The 23,859-nt window shown below is 48.8% G+C and overlaps 1 protein-coding gene across 2 annotated transcripts; it reads right to left on the bottom strand.

Moving 5' to 3' along the window:
• Positions 1-33: 33 nt before the first annotated feature.
• Positions 34-13,039, bottom strand: SET (SET nuclear proto-oncogene). Of its 2 annotated transcripts, none has more exons than XM_003940039.4 (8): positions 12,895-13,039; positions 4,512-4,569; positions 3,730-3,872; positions 3,279-3,382; positions 3,060-3,173; positions 1,806-1,976; positions 1,568-1,714; positions 34-946 (listed from the first exon to the last, which is right to left on the bottom strand). In XM_003940039.4, the coding sequence occupies exons 1-8, from the start codon at positions 13,004-13,006 to the stop codon at positions 923-925; spliced, it is 873 nt and encodes a 290-aa protein (XP_003940088.2). In that variant the 5' UTR covers positions 13,007-13,039; the 3' UTR covers positions 34-922. The 2 variants fall into 2 exon arrangements, with proteins under 2 accessions (XP_003940088.2, XP_039330825.1); XM_039474891.2 differs by lacking the exon at positions 12,895-13,039 and adding an exon at positions 6,078-6,537.
• Between the last annotated feature and the right edge of the window lie 10,820 nt (positions 13,040-23,859).

The following is a 23,859-nucleotide window of genomic DNA, read 5'->3' as shown; positions in this document are numbered from 1 at the left end:
AGGTCATACCTATGCTGAGAGAAAAGCATCAAATCCTTTGTGTACACATTTAGTTTTATTGTAACAAAGCAACTTGTACACTTTTAACGTTTAAAACTGAGCATCATCTTTCCTTTCCAGTGAAACAAAAAGAAAATTTAAAAATAAACAGGAACAAAATTACAATCGAGAATGGCAATTCCAAATAAGATCCTACAGGTTCTGCTGATTCTCCCATTGAGTGGCAGGGCTCAAGTCATCATTAGGAGAGAATTTATTTTAAAAGTGTCATCTTAAACTGCAAGGATGTCTGTCAAATGTCACAATTAAACATGCCAAAGGAGAAGCCATGTTGTCAAAATGCCCACTTACCCCACCCAAACATCTCAAACCCACCCTTTGCTGACCTTCTATAACCCCATTTTTTTAAGTTTTTTTTTTCTTTTTTTTAAACAAGAGAAAGTAGACAGATACATGTTGGTAAATGCTAACTGTCCATATTCACATAGAGACACAGTGTACTCTCTGAGCCCAATATACAGAGAAAGGAGGAAAAAAGCTAGAATTCTATGCACTACTACACAGGGGCCTCGCACCCTCCAGCTTCCGGCAGAGCGAAGGGGGCAGGTTTTTCTTTTTTCCCGCAGAGCTCGGTGGTGTTGATTCCATACAGTTTTTGTTAAGACAGGAAGGGATAAAATGAATTTCAAACAGAAAGGGGTAGAGACTCTTTTCCCATTGTATCCTGCTCAAGATATTTCCCCCAAAATAAGTTGAGAACCATGGTGTAGAGAAAAGAGACCTCAAAAACAGGGTGACTGAGCACAAGAGGGAAGGAAAAAAAAAAAAAAAAAAAAAAAAAAAAAAAAAAAGAGACTGCAACTTGCTCCCAGGGACTGGAGAAAATTTAAAAAAAGGAAGGTTGGAATCCATCAGTGTTCTATTAGTCATCTTCTCCTTCATCCTCCTGAAAGAAAAAGTGGGCAGTTAATCTACAGGATTAACGCTGAGACTACTTGTTCGCTTTCACATGGACCATACTGGACCCCAAAGAACACATGCTCTGGGGGCACTTCATTTCCTAAACCTGAAAGTCAGCTGCATCGGTTTGACTGAAAGACCCGTGATGTTTCTTCAGATTAATGAGTGATTTTCAGCTCTAACCAAATCAGGCACATTTCAGATCAAATAATCCAAAATAAAACCAACCTATCCGAATTTGACTATTCAGGAATTTTGCAGTTTGTCTAAAATACGTGGAGTTTTGTTATTTCAGCAATGTCAGAATTTGACCAGCTACACTACCTACACTGCTAAAGTATTGGCTAGGGAAAAACAAGCTTGGGTGGTGAAAAGACCAACCAAAGGGTGGGGGGGGGGAACTAGTTAAACATTAGTACCATGAGCTTATCAAACATTTCCTTAATTCTTAAATTAACAAAAAATGGCTCATTTTTTCCCCACAATCAATTCTGGTCAATTTCATCACACACACTATAATATATATGTATATGAATATATGTCTCCCCCAAAACAACGTGGTGAATTCTTTAAAGGTTATCTTTGTGGGCTCAGCCAAATTTTTTACCTCTCCTTCCTCCCCTTCATCATCATCTTCATCTTCTTCACCTTCATCCTCATCCCCTTCTTCATCAATATCTTCTAATCCTTCCTCCTCTTCATCATCATCATCATCTTCTTCTCCTTCTCCTTCTTCATCATCCATATCAGGAACCTTAAAAAAAAAAACCCAAGTTACCTTAAGGACTCATTTTTAAATAAATGAGACAAATACTACCTTGAATAAATGAATCATTTCAACTTACCAAGTAGTATTGTAATGGGTTTGGCCAAATATCATCTTTGATGACCTCTCCTAATTCATCAGCACCTGCATCAGAATGGTCAGTAAACCAGGTAAAGAAGCTCTCTGGTTCCTCATGCTGCCTCTTCCTGCTGGCTTTATTCTGCGTTTGACTTGAACGTTTCGTCAAATCCTAAATGAATACAGGAAGAGCTTTTGATACAATCTCTCCATAACACCCAAACTCCCAATAATTTAAAAAAATAAGACATTCCCCAAAAGTGAATCAAAACAAACATCTGTATAATACCTACACTATTACCTAAGAGCAATTATAAAATTAAACTATTAATTGTATAAAATTGTACTAAATCAACTAAATTTTATTCTCCATAAAATTAGTTCCATTTTAACAGCCACTTGCACAAAAACATTATAAATATGCACATTATGTCTTACTACCTAAATGAATTTTGAGAAATGGTAAGCTGGCCGGGCATGGTGGCTCACGCCTGTAATCCAAGCACTATCACCTGAGGTCGGGAGTTCAAGACCAGCCTGACCAACATGGTGAAACCCCATCTTTAAAAAAAAGAAAAGAACGCCGGGTGCGGTGGCTCAAGCCTGTAATCCCACCACTTTGGGAGGCCAAGGTGGGTGGATCACGAGGTCAAGAGATCGAGACCATCCTGGTCAACATGGTGAAACCCTGTTTCTACTAAAAATACAAAAAATTAGCTGGGCATGGTGGCGCGTGCCTGTAATCCCAGCTGTACTCAGGAGGCTGAGGCAGGAGAATTGTCTGAACCCAGGAGGCGGAGGTTGCGATGAGCCGAGATCGCGCCATTGCACTCCAGCCCGGGTAACAAGAGCGAAACTCCGTCTCAAAAAAAAAAAAAAAGGAAAAGAAAAAGAGAAATGTTAAGCTATTTGAAGACCTCAGTCACCATTGCAGAAAAAAAAAAAAAAAATTTTAGTCCAGTTTTCAATTCTTAAACTCCGGCTAGATTTTCCCTCTCTCTCTCTTTTTTTTTTTGGTGGCGGGGGAGAGGGTCTATGTGGCCTAGGCTGAACTCCTAGGCTCAAGAGATCTTCTGTAAGCTCTAACGAGAACACTAACCTATTGCTATATTTGGCTTCAGCCACTGGAACGTTTTATATTTTAAGGTTTTGCATTTAGTCACATGACTAAATTATCAAGCACTTGTAAATGGTTTAAATTAAACCAAAACAGGTGAAATGATTTTTTTTTCATCAATAATTCCTCAAAGCATACCTTTCCAGATTTCCATTTGATTTCGGTAGACTTTGAAGATGGATCACCACTCTCATTCAGATGAAATTCTTTGGAGAGAACTTTATTTTCAAAGTAAGGATTTTCATCAAAATACTGTAAAATAAATAATTAGAAGATTCAGACATACAAACAGCTCTTCCAACCAAGGCTCACACTAATTTCCACACTGGCAAATAAGATTAAGTTAGAGATACTTACAAAATCTATTCTGTAACCTGATTTAATATCTTCAAATTCTGTCACTTCAACTCTGGTCAAATAATGCAGTGCCTCTTCGTCTTCCTCCCCCAGCAGTGCAGACACTAGGCCAGAAATTACAGGTCAGTTGAATTTTCAACAGGCAAACATTAACAACAATTTAAGTGCTTCCTTTAAAATTTTTCCAAACTTAGTGAGCATGTTTATTTTTATAAACCTATTATTAACTAAAGGCAAATGCTCCATGCCAGACTGTCACTATCTTTCATCAAGCAATTAGAATAAAGCTTCTCCTAAACAGAAGAGAAAGCAGTAACTGCCAAGTCTTTTCCCATCTTTGAGGGTTTCAACCTCTGCATACAACCCAGCATGTTGGACTAAGCCTTCACCAAGCTTCCTCCATTCTAACAAACACTATTTATCCTTTAACAATGCACTGTCCAAAACATACCTTGTGGATGGTTGACAAATGTTGTTACCCAAAAATTTGGGATTTTGGCGATCAATTCTGACCTCTTCTGAAAAAACGGTTGGCGGAGTTTGTTATATTTCTGTTCTACTTTCAAAATCTCCTCACTGGCTTGTTCATTAAGTCTGAAGCAAATGAAAATAGATATTGACTATGATAGTAGTTAACAATGTAAAAAATTGGTTAAGATTACAGAATGTGTCTATTTACTTACTAGCTTTGGAACTATGCAAGGTACCAAATTATAATAACCATTATCACCTGGTTTAGACACTGAAGTCAAAACTAAGGTGGCAATTTTGTCTGATTTATCAATAAACACTCAGTAATGACTGTAAAGAGTGCCCAAATAATATTCTGGTAACATTGTGCATTTACTTCACCTATTACTTCCAAGCCAATTTCAACTGTTTCCTTTAAGCATAATTTCTAACTGAAGTGGCTAATTCTGTAACAAAGTTGTAAGGCAAGCTAAAGCAGTCGCTGATGCCACATTACTGAACTATCAGAAGACCCACACTGCAATTCAGACAATTTTTAGACTTTGAAAGCAAAACCCAAACCTTACAAGGTTAATGTACTTTGAAAAACTTTGTACAACTACTACGCCAAAAAAAAAACACTGAATCTACATAATGTTTCCAACCAAGTTAGAATCACTTCCCCTTTGACAGAGGATAGATCTGAACATAGTTTCAATGATTACCGGGCCATCAGACATTATCTCAGAAAATTTCTCCAAAGTATATTAATAAAAACGTTACCTGTCTATTTCATTTTGTACTTCATCAATGTGTTCAATTGCTTCTTGCTGTTCTTTTTCTGCAAAAAAGGAGCAAAAAAAATCTTAATTCCAATTAGAAGATAAATTTACCTAGTTTTCCAGATGTTAATACTATAATATTCCAAAGGCCATTAAAAAAAAAAAGCCTACTACAAAGGTTAAGTGTTCCACATGTTCATGCTTGTGACTGACACATTTCTTTTTAATTAAAGACCATTCACACGTCATGCTGTCTGCTGGATTACTCAGAAATTGGTTTTCTATAGCGTCGTTTTAAAGAGTTTCCCTATAACTGATCGCTAAGGTTTCTACTATGAAAGATACAGAATAACCTTATTCAGAAGTCTTCACGTTTATAATTTCACATCATACACTTGCAAGAGAACAGTAGCAGCTGCTAACTTAAATATGGAAACTAAGACCATGACAAGGATACAAATTAGGCCATCACTACCACCTATCAATGGTAAAACCGTCTTTCACAGAAAGTTGACGATTCCGCTATTACAATGAAGGCAAAAGACACGCCTACAAAGACACCGGGCACCATTCTACACACTGGCCTTCGCCTTCTCAGAATATGAACCCCTCCAACCCAATTCAGGCAGGCAGACTTCAGATGCGGCCCCACAGGACTTTGGAGCACTTACTGGGAGCAACTGTGAGGTCAGAAAATCGTGAGGTACAGAAGGAAGAGGAGGAAAAGGGGGTGTGCTCTGGAATACGTGCCCTTTTGTCCCGTAAAGACTGCAAACCCTACAAAGCTAAGTGGGTGTGAAGGGGGCAGATCGCGCGGTTCATTTCCGGTAACCATCCCGGGATTGGCAGCCCCCCTGCCGAGAGAGTCTCCTCGGCAGAGGCCAGCTTTCTTAGCCATTTCCAAGACCCCCGATCCACTAGTCGCTGCGCCAGGCTTCTCCGCACGCTGGCGCGACGGGGCGGCCGCCCCACGTGGGGAGTGCGCCCGGGCCGGCCAGAGCATCTTCCCGGCCGGCCAAGGCCCAGCGCGCGGCCGGCCGCGTGCTCCCCGCGCCCCCACCCCGCCCCAGCTCCAGGCAGAAACATCGCCGGGACCCGTCTCCGGGCGGGGGTTCTGGGGGTGCCGCCGCGGGCCGGGCGCGTACGGGAACCGCGCGGGAGGTCGGGCGCGGGGCCGCGTCCGGCCGCACCATGTGGCGGCGGCGGCGGCTGATGGGAGCGAGGCATCATGGCGGAGCACAATAAAGAGAGGCTTCTCGGGAGGGAGGGAGGGGGAGGAGAGCGAGGGAGGGGGGAGAGGAAGGGGGGGTCTCCTCCGCCCGCGCCGAGCAGGCCGCAGCGCCCCCGCCTCGCAGAGCCGGCCGCCGCCGCGGCGCCACCCAGGCCCCCCAGCCCCGCCGCACACAAAAAAGGGCGCCGAGCTCGCGGGCCCCCGCCCGGCCGCGCCGCGCACCACCCCCCCGCCAGGCGCCCCCTGCGCGCGCCCCGGGCCCCGCCGGCGGCCTGCGGGCCGGGGCGGGCGGCGAAGATGGCGGCGCGGGCCGGCCCCCGGGCTCCCTGCTCTCACCTGAGGTCTCGTCGGCCCCGTCGTGGTTGGAGTTGAGCTCCTTTTTACTGACTTTGGCCGCCGGCGCCGACATGGTGCTGCTCCGCGGTCGGGGGGGGAGCGGGGAGGGGGAGAGAAGGGAAGGCGAAGGGGGCGGGCAGGCGGCTTCCCCTCACGCCACACGCGCGGGCGCCCGCTCGGTCCGGCCGCCTCCTCCCGGCGCTCGCTCGCTCTCCCTCCCCCTCGCTCGCTCGCGCGCGCTGCCCTCACGGCCTGACGCCGAGGGACGGGCTGGGGCGGCGTGCCGGGCCGCGGCCCGGGCTCCTGCTCGCGGAGGGGAGGCGGAGGCGGCGGCGGTAGCGGGCGGCGGGCGGCTCGGCTCTCTCCCTCGCGCTCGGCGATCCAGCCAGCTCGCTGCTCGCTCTCCCGAGCCGCCTCCTCCTCCACCTCCTCCTACGGCGAGGGGCGGGCGCAAGGCGCAGGCGCGCCAGGCCCCGCTTGGACGCTCCGCCTCCGGCTGGGGAGGCTCGCGCCGCGGCGCCATTGGCCCGGGCGGCGGGACCAGGGGGCGGAGCCGCGGCGCGGAGACACAGGGCCCGGCGAGAGGCGGGAGGAAGGCGCGCGGCGACGCACGGCCGGCCCCCGCGCCGCGTCCCCTCCCCCGCTCTCCCCTCTCCGGCCCGACCCGGGACACTGGCGCGCGGCGGGCCGGGGGGCGGGGCCTCGCACGGAGACGCGGGTGCCCCCGGCCGGCGCGTCACGTGGTTCGGCTTCCCTTCTCCACCGGGCGCCGAGAGCTGGGCGCCCCCTACACCGAAAGTGCAGGCCCGGCCTCACGTGGGGGCCCCGAACTCCACCCGGCCTTTCGGCGCCTTCCTCTTGGTGGAGAAGGCAGGGGGCACCCCCATCCTGGATGGCAGATGGGGAACCTGCCGGTCGGACTCAAACTCGGGCTCTGTGCAAAGCCCCAGGCTGTGTAGTCCGCGGGCAGGGCCATTCCTGGGTTTTAGTCCAAGCCCTGCCCAGCAGGCTTGTACCCTTGAGCAAGTCACCCTTCTTCTCTGGACCTGTTTCTGTTATGAAATGATTAACGTTGCGACACTGAAGCTCGGCCACACTAAACTGGAAGTCCTGTGAAGGCAGGGAGATACCATATTAGTCCACGGTGCCCAGCGCCTGCAAGAACCGTATTGAGCGCTCAGTGCCAGTTTCAGCAGCGCATGGCACGGTAATCTCACCGAGGCCCCACAGCAGCCCCATACGATAGTCGGTTCTGTTCCCAGAGGTGAAAGGGGCCAACAAGGTCTAAGAGGAGGGCCAAAACATTTAGTTTAAATAATAGTTTTCTAGTAATGGGGATGCCTCAGACTCTGTCCCTCCAGCGCCCCAAGACATGAAACCATAAAAAGCCTGGAAAACCCTGATTAGTAGCATTTTGTTTTGTTTTGTTTTGTTTTTGAGACAGAGTTTCACTCTTGTTGACCAGGCTGGAGTGCAATGGGGTGATCACGGCTCACAGCAACCTCCGCCTCGCAAGTACCTGGGATTACAGGGGCTGCCACCACGCCCGGATAGTTTTTGTATTTTTAGTAGAGATGAGGTTTCACCACGTTGGCCAAGCTGGTCTGGAACTCCTGACTTCAGGTGACCCGCCCACCTCAGCCTCCCAAAGTGCTAGGATTACAGGCGTCAGCCACCGCACGGGCCAGTAGCATTTGTTTCAAAACCTGGCTGGGCGTGCAGTGGCTCATGCCTGTTATTCCAACACTTTGAGAGGTCAAGGCAGGAGGATGGCCTGAGCCCAGGAGTTCCAGGCTGCAGTGAACCCTATGGCAACCACTGCTGCACTGAAGCCTGGGTGACAGAGCAACCCTGTCTCTAAAACAAAAACAAAAAATACCTGAAATCTCTCTCTAGACATTTGTAACTTGGGGTTGGAATTCTGTCTTCCAGAACTCACACTTTACTATCAACTCTTTTTTTGAGACCAAGTCTCACTCTGTCTTCCAGGCTAGAGTGCAGTGGTGCGATCTCGGCTCACTGCAACCTCCACCTCTGGGATTCAAGTGATTTCCTGCCTCAGCCTCCTAAATTGCTAGATTACAGATGTGTGTCGCCAGGCCCGGCTAATTTGTGTATTTTTGGTAGAGACAGGTTTTCACCATGTTGGCCAGGTGGGTCTCAAACTCCTGACCTCAAGTCATCTGCCTGTCTCTGCCTCTGAAAGTGCTGTGATTACAGGCAGGAGCCACTGTGCCCACCCCTCCATCAGCTCTTAAAGCTCAAGCAGCATCTTTTATGTTCAAGACAGTGCATTTGTGAGTGATTAATAAATGTTTAAAAAAAAATGGCATATGGTCCATGCACAGAGAGAATACAAATGCCTTGGAACTTCCCCCAAAATCGAGAAATTCATCTAATCCCTCCTCCAAACCTTATTCTCAATTGACTCCAGCTCAATCAATTAATATCTACCACAATTGGACACTTTTTTTTGAAACTCTGTCCCTGTCACCCAGGCTGGTGTGCAGTGGCGCGATCTCGGCTCACTTACAACAAAATACAAGGTAGGTTTTAATATTTTCGTTATCACAGATAAACTAAACTTTTCTTTTAGAAGGAATCTGGAACTGTGTCGCCCAGGCTGTAGTGCAGTGGCTTGATGTCGGCTCACTGCAATCTCCGCCTCCTGGGTTGAAACAATTCTCCTGCCTCAGCCTCCTGAGTAGCTGGGACTATAGGTGTGCGCCACCACACCCAGCTTATTTTTTAATATTTTTAGTAGAGACGGGTTTTCAGCATGTTGGCCAGGATGGTCTAGATCTCCTGACCTTGTGATCTGCCCGCCTCTGCCTCCCAAAGTGCTGGGATTATAGGCGTGAGCCACCATGCCAAGGCTTTTTTTTTTTTTTTTCTTGAGACAGAGTTTTTGCCCTGTTGCCCAGGCTGGACTGCAGCGGGGCAATCTTGGCTCACTGCAACCTCTGCCTCCCAGGTTCAGGTAATTCCCCTGCCTTAACCTCCGGAGTATCTGGGATTACAGGCACCCACTACCACTCCAAGCTAATTTTTGTATTTTTTAGTAGAGATGGGGTTTAGCCATGTTGGCCAGGCTGATCTCAAACTCCTGATCTCACGTGATCTACCCACCTTGGCCCCCCAAAGTGCCGAGATTACAGGCCTGAGCCACCCACTGCACCCAGCGTAAACTTTGTTGCAAGTGGCAGAACTAAGATTCTAAACCAAGTAGCAGTTGGCAAAGCCCTTACCTTAAGACACTGCTTTTTAATTTTTTTTTTTTTTTTTTTTTTTTTTTTTTGAGACAGAGTTTCGCTCTTGTTACCCAGGCTGGAGTGCAATGGCTCGATCTCGGCTCACCGCAACCTCCGCCTCCTGGGTTCAGGCAATTCTCCTGCCTCAGCCTCCTGAGTAGCTGGGATTACAAGCATGTGCCACCATGCCCAGCTAATTTTTTGTATTTTTAGTAGAGGTGGGGTTTCACCATGTTGACCAGGATGGTCTCGATCTCTTGACCTCGTGATCCACCCGCCTCGGCCTCCCAAAGTGCTGGGATTACAGGCATGAGCCACCGTGCCCAGCCGAGACAGAGTCTTGCTTTGTTGCTAGGCACCAGGCTGGAATGCAGTGGGATCTCAGCTCATTGCAACCTCTGCCTCCTGGGTTCAAGCAATTCTCCTACCTCAGCCTCCCAAGTAGCTGGGACTACCGGCATACGCCACCGGGCCCAACTAATTTTTGTATTTTTTTTTTAGTAGAGATAGGGTTTTACCATGTTGGCCAGGATGGTCTCGATCTCCTGACCTCATGATCCACCCACCTCAGCCTTCCAAAGTGCTGGGATTACAGGCATGAGCCACCATGCCCAGCCGAAAAATTTATTTTTATTTACTTATTTTTTTAAAACACAGTCTCCCTCTGTAACCCAGGCTGGAGTGCAGTGGTGCAACCACAGCTCACTGCAGCCTTGACCTCCTGGGCTCTGGGGATCCTCTCACCTTAGCCTTCTGAGTAGCTGGGACTACAGGCAAGCGCCACTGCCACCTTGCCTGGCTAATTTTTATTTGATTTGATCTTTGTAGAGACGAAGTCTCACCATGTTACCCAGGCTGGTCTCAGACTCCTGGGCTCAAGCCATACTTCAGCCTCGGCCTCCCAGAGGTCTGGGATTACAAGAGTGAGCACCCACACTGCACCTCAGTTTTTTTTAATGTGACCAACAGTCAGCAGTACTTTTGACATCATCACCTAGCACACACAAACCAAAACTTACCCTTACCAAGGGTGATGTGATTATAATTTCCTATTTAAAATGCAGGTCAACCCCCCACCAAGCTGATTTCAGGACCCACTCCTCCTGGGATGAATCTGTCTGAGAACACTGTGCCCAGGGCTGCTGCTTCCATCCTCAAAGCCTGACCCACAGTGTCTCCTGAGTGCCTGATCTGACCGTTTCCCAATCACCTGCAGGGGTCCCAGGGAACCCTTAACGCCTTCTGACGGGAGAGTGGGCTTGCAGGCTCCCTTTCTAGCCTTCCAGCCCTCCCCACCACCTCTCTGCCCCTCCTTTCCTGCCCTTCCCCACACAGTGCTTTTCAAGATAAATGTGAGGAGCACACTAGGAAGTTGAAGAGAAAGAGAAAGCAAAAGGCCCAGGGGTGTCAGTAAACAGGGGCGAGCAGTGGCCACACTAAGAGGTTTGTTCACCTCCTGTCGGAACTCTGCTCTCTCCCTGTCTCCAACAGCCAGTGGCTCTGCATGCTCTCCTTGGCCTCTCCCCTCACTCATAATTCCTCTCTCTCCTCTCTCCTTCCCTTCCTGACCCCTCTGTTGTTTTGTGCCCCCACCCCACCCTCTTGTCCCCGAGGCTGGAATGCAATGGCACGATCTCGGCTCAGTGCAACCTCCCACTCTGGAGTTCAAGCCACTCTCCTGTCTTAGCCTCAAGCTAACTATTTTTAGTAGAGATGGGGTTTAGCCGTGTTTGCCAGGCTGGTCTCAAACTCCTGACCTCAAGTGATCTGCCCACCTTGGCCTCCCAAAGTACTGGGATTACAGGCATGAGCCACCGCACCTGGCCCCAGCTCCCTTTGAAGAGAGAACCCCACCGCCAGAAAGACTGGAAGAGAGAGAGGCTGGAACCCCACAGTGCTACAGCATCCCAAGTGCAGAACAAAAAAATCTCCAGGGCCTGGAACATCCCCGCCCCCGCCCCCCACCACCACACACACACACACACACACACACACACACACACACACACACACACATCCCTTTGAGCCTCCTTGTTCTGATCTTAAAATTGGGTTGGAACAGCTCCTGGCACACCTTCAGTGCCTAGTAAGCAGCAGGAGCTGAGATTTGGGTTTAGGTGAACCCCCTCACACCTTTCCATCCCTTCCAGTCCTGTTACTGCTCCCAGGAAGATCAGGGGCACTCGCCCACATTTTGCTGCCCACAAATGCACTCTAGAGCACTGATGGTGTGCTAGGCACTGTCTAGTGCTTCCCTTGGATTTCAGCCTCACAGCAAGCCTGGGGGTTGGTACTGTGGATCCCATTTTACAGACGAGAAAACGAGCACAGCCTGTTTTATGTGACTCACCCAGCAACACAGGTTTCAAGCTGAAGCTGGGCAGGAGGTCTCTGCATCCCATGTGGAAGCCAAGGGACTGAGACTGAGAGCCAGTAAAGTGCCAACGGGTCCACACTGAGCACTAAGGTAGGACTCTTTGTCAGTGCTCCTTCCATCTTAAGAGTCAACCACCCTCAGCCAATCAAAGCTTCCCGCTTGCTCGCAGGCCTCGGCCCTATCCACACCCAGCCCCGGAAGGCTCCACCACAACCCTCCCTCTGGGAGCCAGACCTAATCACCGCAACAGTCAACTCTGTATCCAGCTCCAGCTACGTGTCCCGAAATGCAGCGCTCACCTCTAGGTTTAACGGGGCGGGGGAAGGGCAGGCACAAGACTGATGGTTACAATTTAGTGACAAAAGGGTAGGGCAGCCTGACTCTGGGACTGCTAACGCCCAGGTGCTGGAGCTCACAGAATAACCGCAGGAAGTGACTTTCCAGCCCAGAGCTGGAGGTGGTGCACAGGTAAGGAGAGGAAAGGGCAAGTGAGCGTCTAGGCCCTGAGGTCAGAGGGTATATAGTCCCAGGAGGTCAAGGTGAAGGGTTGAGGGAGACCTCCAGGTGTGGAGTCTCAGGAGCGTGAACCAGACGAGGTCGGCCGGGACCAGGTGGGCGGGCCCCAGAAGTTTCTGAGTACCTGGCGGACTTGGGGAGGTAAGGGAGGGGTTTAAGCTGGGGAGTGGGCCACGTGATTGGCTACGCTCGGGCTGAAGGGGAGGAGGAGGAAGCTGGAAGCCAAGATGAGGAGGTGGCAGAGATTCAGGCCAGAGTTGTGGGCCGCCGTCGGCAGCAAGAACAGAGAGGTGGACGGATTTGAGAGGTATTGAGGTAGAACCGCCAGGAATCACGGATTTGGCTGGAATGTGGAGGGGTGAAGGAGGGGTCTCCGTCTGGCTGCTAAGACCGCTTGCCAAGAAAGGGAGCCCCAGAGGACGGAGTTTGGGGACTGGGGAAACAAGCTAGGGGTTTGTGTTGACTTGGGGGCAGGGATGAGCTCCCGTGCACGCCTTCTCCCAGTCTAGTCCCTTCTGGTTCTTGCTTCACGCAAACTTAATCCACCATCCCAGGCTTAAAACCCTTCGGGGGAGTTTAGGGGTCACATCTCAAGAGAGCTTGGGGGAAAAAAATCAGAGGCAATCCTTGCAAATCCCTTAAATCTCCAATAAAACTCAGCACAGAAACGTACCTCCCTTCTTCGGCAAGCCTGCAGAGGCCGATGTCTCCTCCAGTCCCTGAGCAGGAGGTGGTCTTGGTTTCTTCTTTTGAGGCGGGAGTGGAGATTGGCGTTTGGGGGCCATGCTGCTGGGGAAGTCCGAGAACCGGAGCACAAGTCTTATAGCTCGTCCGGAAGCAGGCAGAACACTGAGACAGCCCCAGGTGCCAGCGGTTTAAATCTGCCTGGAGCCGCCCTGCCTTGAAGGGATATTTACATGACAGTGGGACACACACCCCAGCCCCTTCCCCCAGCCTCATCCCACCCACCCTCCAATCAGGAGAAATTTCTTTTAGTTGCTCTTTGCCTAGCTCTGCCGGGGCACTCATGGCTTTGGGGGAGGGGGCAAGTTCTTCCTTGAGGAGAGCAGTTCTGTGCTTTCTAGACCTCCTGGTTTCACGTGAAATCCCTGCCTATCCCCCCGTTCGTTCCCGAACCCCTAGGTAGGCAGGCCTTCCCCTGCTGAGAACCTGAGAACTTCTCGTCTTTTTTTTTTTTTTGCTTTTGGACTCCAGAAGATTTAAACACGTGCTGTTGTCTCACCTAAGCTTGGAACATTCCTCAGTAAACTACACCCCCACTGCCCCGTCTAGCTAACTCCTTCCTAACCTCCCTGTCTCTGCTTGAAAGGATAGATTAATGCTGAAAGAAGGATTTCCCAATCAAGAATTACAAAGGAATTAGATGCCTGCATTAAAAAAAAAAAAAAATTACAAAGGATTACAAAGGAAGAGAGAAAATCTGGAACCTTTGAGGAGACTTGGAGTATCCATTCACTCTTCACTTATTTCAGAAAGGAATACAAGTTAAGTGTTAGAAGAGTGTTTATTTTAGCCAGGCGTGGTGGTGGGTGCCTGTAATCCCAGCTACTGGGGAGGCTGAAGCAGGAGAATCAGAGAATCACTTGAATCCAGGAGGCAGAGGGTACAGTCAGCCACTATCGTGCCACTGTACTGCAGCCTAGGCAACAGAGCGGAACCTTGTCTCAAAGACTTTTTTTTTTTTTTTTTTTTAAAGACAGGGTCCCATCCTGTTGCTGAGGCTGGAGTACATTAATGATCATGGCTCTCTGCAACCTCAATTTCGCAGCTCTGGTGATCCTCCCACCTCAGCCTCCTGAGTAGCTGGGACTACGGACTTTGCCCCCGTGCCTGGCTAATTTTTCATATTTTTAGTAGGGACAGGGTTTGGCCATGTTGCTCAGGCTGCTCTCCAACTCCTGAGCTCAAACAATTCACCCACCTCAGCCTCCCAAAATTCTGGTATTACAGGCGTGAGCCACTACACCAGGCCAGAATAATTTTTACACTTGTTAATTTATTTATAGACAGAATCTCACTCTGTCGCCCAGGCTGGAATCCAGTGGCATGGTCTTGGCTCACTCACTGCGGCTTCCGCCTCCAGGTTCAAGTGATTCTCCTGCCTCAGCCTCCTGAGTAGCTGGGCACCCGCCTCCACGCCCAGCTAATTTTTGTATTTTTAGTAGAGATGGGGATTCACCATGTTGGCCAGGCTGGTCTTGAACTCCTGCCTCAAGTGATCCGCCTGCTTCAGCCTCCAAAGTGCTGGGATTACAGGATTACAGGCGTGAGCCACCTCACCTGACCCAGAAGAATTTTTAGAAAGCCACTTGTCTGGAGGTCACAAATGCCTCTGTTGCTAGGGGTCTGTCAGGGAATAAAAATGAGTAAAGAGTTGGGGGTGGGGGGAGCTTAAAATAAAATGAGTAAGGCAAAAAACAAAAGCACAACAATTAATGGAAGGTAGATTAGTATAACTATGGCGGAAACTCCATGTCAGGACTACCCAAGCTGAATGTGTGCATACTTTGTAGCTGCATCTCCAACAGATATGCATAATGTATACTAATATGTGTACCAGAATGTTCACAGCAGCAAGATTCATAATAGCCAAAGTGGAAACAATGCAAATGTGTGTCTGAGGTAGAATGAATACATTGTGAGATATTCAAGCAAAGAAATGTTGCCCGGCGCGGTGGCTCAAGCCTGTAATCCCAGCACTTTGGGAGGCTGAGGCAGGCGGATCACGAGGTCAAGAGATCGAGACCATCCTGGTCAACATGGTGAAACCTTGTCTCTACTAAAATTACAAAAAATTGGCCGGGCGCGGTGGCTCAGCCTGTAATCCCAGCACTTTGGGAGGCCGAGGCGGGTGGATCACGAGGTCAAGAGATCGAGACCATCCCGGTCAACATGGTGAAACCCCGTCTCTACTAAAAATACAAAAAATTAGCTGGGCATGGTGGCGTGTGCCTGTAATCCCAGCTACTCAGGAGGCTGAGGCAGGAGAATTGCCTGAACCCAGGAGGCGGAGGTTGTGGTGAGCGGAGATCGCGCCATTGCACTCCAGCCTGGGTAACAAGAGCGAAACTACATCTCAAAAAAAAAAAAAAAAAAAAAGAAAGAAATGTTACAAAGCGCCGGGCGCGGTGGCTCAAGCCTGTAATCCCAGCACTTTGGGAGGCGGAGGCGGGTGGATCACGAGGTCAAGAGATCGAGACCATCCTGGTCAACATGGTGAAACCCTGTCTCTACTAAAAATACAACAAAATTAGCTGGGCATGGTGGCACATGCATGTAATCCCAGCTACTCAGGAGGCTGAGGCAGGAGAATTGCCTGAACCCAGGAGGCAGAGGTTGCGGTGAGCCGAGATCGCGCCATTGCACTCCAGCCTGGGTAACAAGAGCAAAAACTCCGTCTCAAAAAAAAAAAAAAAAAAAAAAAAAAAGAAATGTTACAAAGCAATGAAAATAAATGAATGAATGGTACGTAGAATGACAATGACGTGAATGGAGCCTACAAACATAATGTTGCGTAGAAGACACAGGACACAAAATAGTATACTTCTGTGTGATTTCATTTGTATAAAGTACAAGAACAAGCCAGGTGTGGCAGCTCACACCTGTAATCCCAGTACTTTGGGAGGCTGAGGTGGGCGGAACACTCGAGGTCAGGAGTTCCAGACCAGCCTGGCTAACACGGTGAAACCCAGTCTCTACTAAATAATACAAAAATTAGCTGGGCGTAATGGCACCCACCTGTAATCCCAGCTACTTGGGAGGCTGAGGCAGGAGAATCACTTGAACCCGGGAGGGAGTGACCCAACATTGTGCCACTGCACTCCAGCCTGAGTGACAGAGTGAGACTCTGTCTCAATAATAATAATAATTAATTAATTAAATACTTAAGCAAAATTAACATGTACTATTAGAAGTCTAGAGTCTTGGGGTATAATGGTATGTGGGAGAGAAGTCACTGAAAGGGGACATCAGGGGACTCGGGTCCTGGTGATACTCAGTTTCTGGATGGGGCTTGCTACACCAGTGTATTTCATTCATGAATCTTAAGTTTCTCAATTTTTTTTTTTTTTTTCGACATGGAGTTTCAATCTTGTTGCCCAGGCTGGAGTACAATGGTGTGATCTCAGCTCACTGCAACCTCCACCTCCCAGATTTAAGCTATTTTCCTGCCTCAGCCTCCAAGTAGCTGCGATTACAGGCATGAGCTACCATGCTGGCTAATTATGTATTTTTAGTAGAGATGGGGTTTCTCCATGTTGGTGAGGCTGGTCTTGAACTCCCAGCCTCAGGTGATCCACCCGCTTCAGCCTCCCAAAGTGCTGGGATTACAGGCATGAACCACCACACCTGGCCCAGATTTTTTTTTTTTTTTTTTTTTGAGACGGAGTTCCACTCTTGTTACCCGTGCTGGAGTGCAATGGCGTGATCTCGGCTCACTGCAACCTCCGCCTCCTTGATTCAGGCAATTCTCCTGTATCAGCCTCCTGAGTAGCTGGGATTACAGGGACGTGCCACCATGTCCAGCTAATGTTTTGTATTTTTAGTAGAGACGGGGTTTCACTATGTTGACCAGGATGGTCTGGATCTCTTTTTTTTTTTTTTTTTTTTTTTTTTTTGAGACAGAGTTTAGCTCTTGTTGCCCAGGTTGGAGTGAAATGGCATGATCTCAGCTCACTACAACCTCTGCCTTCCAGGTTCAAGTGATTCTCCTGCCTCAGCCTCCCATGTAGCTGGGAGTACAGATGCCTGCCACCAGGCCCAGCTAATTTTGTATTTTTTTTTTTTTTTTTGAGACGGAGTTTCGCTCTTGTTACCCAGGCTGGAGTGCAGTGGCGCGATCTCGGCTCACCGCAACCTCCACCTCCTGGGCTCAGGCAATTCTCCTGCCTCAGCCTCCTGAGTAGCTGGGATTACAGGCACGCACCACCATGCCCAGCTAACTTTTTGTATTTTTAGTAGAGACGGGGTTTCACCTTGTTGACCAGGATGGTCTCGATCTCTCGACCTCGTGATCCACCCGCCTCGGCCTCCCAAAGTGCTGGGATTACAGGCTTGAGCCACCGCGCCCGGCCAAATTTTGTATTTTTTTAGTAGAGACAGGGTTGTACCATGTTGGCTAGGATGGTCTCGATCTTTAGATCTTGTGATCCGCCCACCTCAGCCTCCCAAAGTGCTGGGATTACAGGCATGAGTCACTGCACCTGGCTATGTATATATATATTTTAAGATAAGGTCTTCCTCCCAGTTGCCCAGGCTGGAGTACAGTGGGGCAATCATGGCAGCCTAAATTTCCCAGACCAGAGCAATCCTTCATCTCAGCCTCCCAAGGAGCTGGGACTACAGGTTACCAACACACCCAGCTAATTTTTTGTATTTTTAGTAGAGACAGGATTTAGCCATGTTTCTCAGGCTGGTTTTGAACTCCTGGGCTCAAGTAATTTACCTGCCTCAGTCTCCCAAAATGCTGGGATTACAGGTATGAGCCACTGTGCCTTGCCAATTTTTAAATGTTTTAAATGAGAAACCACAACAAATAAATAAACAAACAAACAAATGAGAAACCAGAAATGTTTTTTGTTTGTTTGCTTTTTTTTTTTTTTTTTTTTTTTTTGAGACGGAGTTTCGCCCTTGTTACCCAGGCTGGAGTGCAATGGCACGATCTCGGAGTGCAATGGCCGCAACCTCCGCCTCCTGTGCTCAGGCAATTCTCCTGCCTCAGCCTCCTGAGTAGCTGGGATTATAGGCACGTGCCACCATGCCCAGCTAATTTTTTGCACTTTTAGTAGAGACGGGGTTTCACCATGTTGACCAGGATGGTCTCGATCTCTTGACCTCGTGATCCACCCGCCTCGGCCTCCCAAAGTGCTGGGATTACAGGCTTGAGCCACCGCGCCCAGCTGTTTGTTTGTTTTTTTTAAGATGAAGCCTCACTTTGTAGCCCAGGCTGGAGTGCTCACTGCATCCTCCACCTCCCGGGTCCCAGTTCAAGCAATTCTCCTACCTTGGCCTCCCAAGTAGCTGGATTACAGGCACGAGCCACCATGCCCAGCTAATTTTTTTATTTAGTAGAGATGAGTTTTCACTAAATTGGTCAGTCTGGTCTTGTAATCTGCCCGCCTCAGCCTCCCAAAGTGCTGGGATTACAGGCCTGAGCCACCCTGCCCGGTCAGAAATGTACATTTTTTTTATGTCAAATCTCTGGGTTTTTTTAAGTCTTTCTTTGTTTTTTTTTGGGACAGGGTCTCACTTGCATTGCCCAGGCTGAAGTGCAGTGAAGTGATCACAGCTCACTGCAACCTCAACCTCCTGGGCTCAAGCAAGCCTCCCCAGTAGCAGGGACTACAGAGACATGCCACCATACCTGGCTAATTTTTTGTATTTTTTTATAGCGATGTTGTACAGCCATGTTGCCCAGACTGATCTTGAACTCCTGGACTCAGGCAAACTGCCTGCCTCAGCTTCCCAAAGTGCTGGGATTATAGTTGTGAGCCACAGCATCAGGCAAAAAGTTGGTGATTAATTAGACATTTAAAAAGGCATTTTGGGCTGGGCATGGTGGCTCACACCTATAATCCAAGCACTTTGGAGACCAAGGCAGGCAGATCACCTGAGATCAGGAGTTCAAGACCAGCCTGACCAATATGGTGAAACCCTGTCTTTAAAAAAAATAAAATAAGCCGGGCACAATGGCTCACGCCTGTAATTCCAGCACTTTGGGAGGCTGAGGTGGGTGGATCACCTGAGGTCAGGAGTTCGAGACCAGCCTGACCAATATGGTGAAACCCCATCTTAAAAAAAATAATAATAATAATAATAACAATAAATGCATTTTGAGGTCTGGGCGAGGTGATTCACTCCTGTAATCCCAGCACTTTCCGAGGCTAAGGGGGGTGGATCATGAGATCAGGATCCTCATGGGTGTGCTAAGGTATGGGAGCACAGGCCTGTAATCCCAGCTACTCTGGAGGCTACAAGGCTGAGGCAGGAGAATCGCTTGAATCTGGCGAGCAGAGATTGCGGTGAGCTGAGATCATGCCACTGCACTCAGCCTGGCAACAGTGAAACTCTTCAAAAATAACATGCATTTTGACAGGGCATGATGGCTCACTCCTATATTCCCAGCACTTTGGGAGGCCGAGGCGGGCAAATCATAAGATCAGGAGTTTGAGACCAGTATGGCCAACATGGTGAAACCTCGTCTCTACTAAAAATAAAAAAATTAGCCAGTGTGATGGTGTGTGCCAGTAATCCCAGCCACTCTGGAGGCTGAGGCAGAATTGCTTGAACCCGGGAGGCGGAGGTTGCAGTGAGCTGAGATTATGCCATTGCACTCCAGCCTGAGCGACAGAGTAAGACTCTGTCTTGAAAAGAAAAGTGCATTTTGCCCAGAAGAAACATGTCATCAGGTTGCTTTCAGCCTATAAACCATGAGCCATAAATTTGCAACCCGTGAGATAGTACAATTCTTTTTTTTTTTTTTTCTTGATACTGAGTCTCACTCTGTCACCCAGGCTAGAGTACAGTGGCACTATCTGGGCTCACTGCAACCTCCACCCCCTAGGTTCAAGCGATTCTCCTGCCTCAGCCTCTCAAGTAGCTAGAATTACAGATGCCTCCACTGCACCTAGCTAATTTTTTTATTTTTAGTAGAGACAGGGTTTCACCATCTTGGCCAGGCTGGTCTGGAACTCCTGACCTTGTGATTCACTGGCCTTGGCCTCCAAAGTGCTGAGATTACAGGCATGAGCCACCATGTCTGGCCTTTTTTTTCTTTTTCTTTCTTTTTTCTTTTTTTTTTTTTTTTTTGTTGTTGTTTGTTTGTTTGCTTTTCTTTTTTGAAACAGAGTCTCGCTCTTGTCCAGGCTGGAGAGCAGTGGCACGATCTCAGCTGACTGCAACCTCCGCTTCCCAGGTTTAAGCAATTCTCCTGCCTCAGCCTCCTGAGTAGCTGGGATTATAGGTGCATGCTACCATGCCCGATAATTTTTGGTTTTTTGTTTTGTATTGTTTTGTTTTTGAGATGGAGTCTGTCTCTGTTGCCCAGGCTGCAATGGTATGATCCTGGTTAACTGCAACCTCCGCCTCCCAGGTTCAAGCGAATCTCCCACCTCAGCCTCCTAAGTAGCTGGGATTACAGGCATGTGCCATCACGCCCAGCTAATTTTTTGTATCTTTAGTAGAGACAGAGTTTCACCATGTTGGCCAGGCTGGTCTCGAACTCTTGACCTCATGATCCACCCACCTCAGCCTCCCAAAGTGCTAGGATTACAGGTGTGAGCCACCACACTTTGCTAATTTTTGTGTTTTTACTAGAGATGGGGTTTCGCTATGTTGGTCAGGCTGGTCTCAAACTCCTGACCTTGTGATCTGCCGGCCTCAGCCTCCCAAAGTATTGGGATTACAGGCATGAGCCAAAATGCCTGGCCTGAGATGCTACAGTTCTTTTCTTTTTGGGCATAATCTGCCTCTCTTGCCAAAGCTGGAGTGCAGTGGTGTGAACATGGTTCACTATAGCCACTATCTCCTGGGCTTAAGTGATTATTCCTCTTCAGTGTCCAGAGTAGTTGGGACCAGTAGTGTATTCTACTATGCCCAGTTAATTTTTTTTTTTTCAAGACGGGGTTTCACAGTGTTGGTCAGGCTGGTCTTGAACTCCTGACCTCAGGTGATCTGCCCGCCTTGGCCTCCAAAGTGCTTGGATTACAGACCTGAGCCACCACCCCTGGCCTGCCCAGTTAATTTTTGTATTTTTTGTAGAGTCTAAGATTATTACCCAGGCTTCTCTCAAACTCCTGGGCTCAAGCAGTCCTCCTGCCTCTGCCTCCCAAAATGCTGGGATTAAAGGTCTGAGCCACCAGGCCCAGTCTATACAATTGTTTTCCATATTTTTCCTGTATTCCCTACCCCGCTAATTACCCTTTTAATAAAATTAATCTTAAAAGTTAATCAGAGGCCGGGCGCGGTGGCTCAAGCCTGTAATCCCAGCACTTTGGGAGGCCGAGGCGGGTGGATCACGAGGTCAAGAGATCGAGACCATCCTGGTCAACATGGTGAAACCCCGTCTCTACCAAAAATACAAAAATTAGCTGGGCATGGTGGCGCACGCCTGTAGTCCTAGCTACTAGGGAGGCTGAGGCAGGAGAATTGCTTGAACCCAGGGGGCGGAGTTTGCGGTGAGCCAAGATCATGCCATTGCACTCCAGCCTGGGTAACAAGAGCGAAACCCCGTCTCAAAAAAAAAAAAAAAAAAAAAAAAAAAAAAAAAAAGTTAATCAGACAGGGCCAGGTGTGGTGGCTCATGCCTCTAATCCAAGCATTTTGGAGGCCAAGGCGGGCGGATCACCAAAGGTCAAGAATTCGAGACTAGCCTGACCAACATGGTGAGACCTGGTCTTAAAAAAATATTTAAAACAAGGCCGGGCGCGGTGGCTCAAGCCTGTAATCCCAGCACTTTGGGAGGCCGAGGCGGGTGGATCACAAGGCCAAGAGATCGAGACCATCTTGGTCAACATGGTGAAACCCCGTCTCTACTAAAAATACAAAAAAAATAGCTGGGCATGGTGGTGCGTGCCTGTAATCCCAGCTACTCAGGAGGCTGAGGCAGGAGAATTGCCTGAACCCGGGAGGCGGAGGTTGCGGTGAACCGAGATCGCGCCATTGCACTCCAGCCTGGGTAACAAGAGCGAAACTCCGTCTCAAAAAAAAAAAAAAAAAAAAAATTTAAAACAAAAACAAAAACAAAAAAAGTTAGTCAGGCGGGGCTGGGCACAGTGGCTCACGCCTGTAATCTCAGCACTTTGGGAGGCCGAGGCAAGCAGATCACCTGAGGTCAGGAGTTCAAGACCAGCCTGGCCAACATGGTGAAACCCTGTCTTTTTTTTTTTTTTTTTTTTTTGAGACGGAGTTTCGCTCTCGTTACCCAGGCTGGAGTGCAGTGGCGCGATCTCGGCTCACCACAACCTCCGCCTCCTGGGTTCAGGCAATTCTCCTGCCTCAGCCTCCTGAGTAACTGGGATTACAGGCATGCACCACCATGCCCAGCTAATTTTTTGTATTTTTAGTAGAGACGGAGTTTCACCATGTTGACCAGGGTGGTCTCGATCTATCGACCTCGTGATCCACCCGCCTCAGCCTCCCAAATTTCTGGGATTACAGGCGTGAGCCACCGCGCCTGGCCTTTTTTTTTTTTTTTTTTTTTAAGATGGAGTTTCGGGCCGGACGCGGTGGCTCACACCTGTAATCTCAGCACTTTGGGAGACCAAGGTAGGTGGATCATGAGGTCAAGAGATCGAGACCGTCTTGGCCAACATGGTGAAACCCCGTCTCTACTAAAAATGCAAAAAATTAGCCAGACGTGGTGGCACATGCCTGTAATCCCAGCTACTTGGGAGGCTGAGACAGGAGAATTGCTTGAACCCAGGAGGTGGAGGTTGCGGTGAGCCGAGAATGCGCCATTGCACTCCAGCCTGGGCAACGAGAGTGAAACTCCGTCTCAAAAAAAAAAAGATAAAAAAAGATGGGGTTTCACCATGTTGGTCAGGCTGGTCTTGAACTCCCGACCTCAGGTGGTCTGCCCGCCTTGGCCTCCAAAGTGTTTGGATTACAGGCGTGAGCCACTACGCCCCGCAAAACCCTGTCTTAAAAAAAAAAGAAAAAAAAAGAGAGAGAGAGAAAGAATGAGAGTTAGTCAGACATAGCCGGGCATGGTGGATCACGCCTGTAATCCCAGCACTTTGGGAGGTTGAGGTGGGCAGATCACCTGAGGTCAGGAGTTCAAGACCAGACTGACCAATATGGTGAAACCTCATCTTTAAAAAAAAAAAAGTTAGACATAAAATCACGTGACTGTTGTCCCAGCCACTCAGGAGGCTGAGGCAGGAGGATGGCTTGAGACCAGAAGGTAGAGGCTACAGTGAACTATGATTGCTCCACTGCACTCCAGCTGGGGCAACAGAGCAAGACCCTGTCTTAAAAATTAATTAGCCGGGCGCGGTGGCTCAAGCCTGTAATCCCAGCACTTTGGGAGGCCGAGGCGGGTGGATCACAAGATCAAGAGATCGAGACCATCCTGGTCAACATGGTGAAACCCCGTCTCTACTAAAAATACAAAAAATTAGCTGGGCATGATGGCACGTGCCTGTAATCTCAGCTACTCAGGAGGCTGAGGCAGGAGAATTGCCTGAACCCAGGAGGCGGAGGTTGCGGTGAGCCGAGATCGCGCCATTGCACTCCAGCCTGGGTAACAAGAGCGAAACTCTGTCTCAAAAAAAAAAAAAAAAAAAAAAAAAACTCTGGGCTCCTTCTAATTCTTTTCTTTTCTTTTTTTGGATATAGTTTCATTCTTCTTGCCCAGGCTAGAGTGCAATGGTGCAATCTCAGCTCACCACAACCTCCAACTCCCGCGTAGTAGCAATTCTCCAGCCTCAGCCTTCTGAGTAGGTGGGATTACAGGCATGTGCCACCACTCCCAGCTAGTTTTGTATTTTTAGTCGAGACCGGGTTTCTTCATGTTAGTCAGCCTGGTCTCAAACTTCTGACCTCAGGTGATCTGCCTGCCTCGGCCTCCCAAAGTGCTGGGATTACAGCTGTGAGTCACCACATCTGGCCTATAATGCAT

Source organism: Saimiri boliviensis, chromosome 2 (assembly GCF_048565385.1).
Source record: "Saimiri boliviensis isolate mSaiBol1 chromosome 2, mSaiBol1.pri, whole genome shotgun sequence".
Classification (NCBI taxonomy): Eukaryota; Metazoa; Chordata; class Mammalia; order Primates; family Cebidae; genus Saimiri; species Saimiri boliviensis.
Note: the sequence above shows the minus strand (reverse complement) of the source record. Positions and strands in the feature narration are given on the sequence as shown.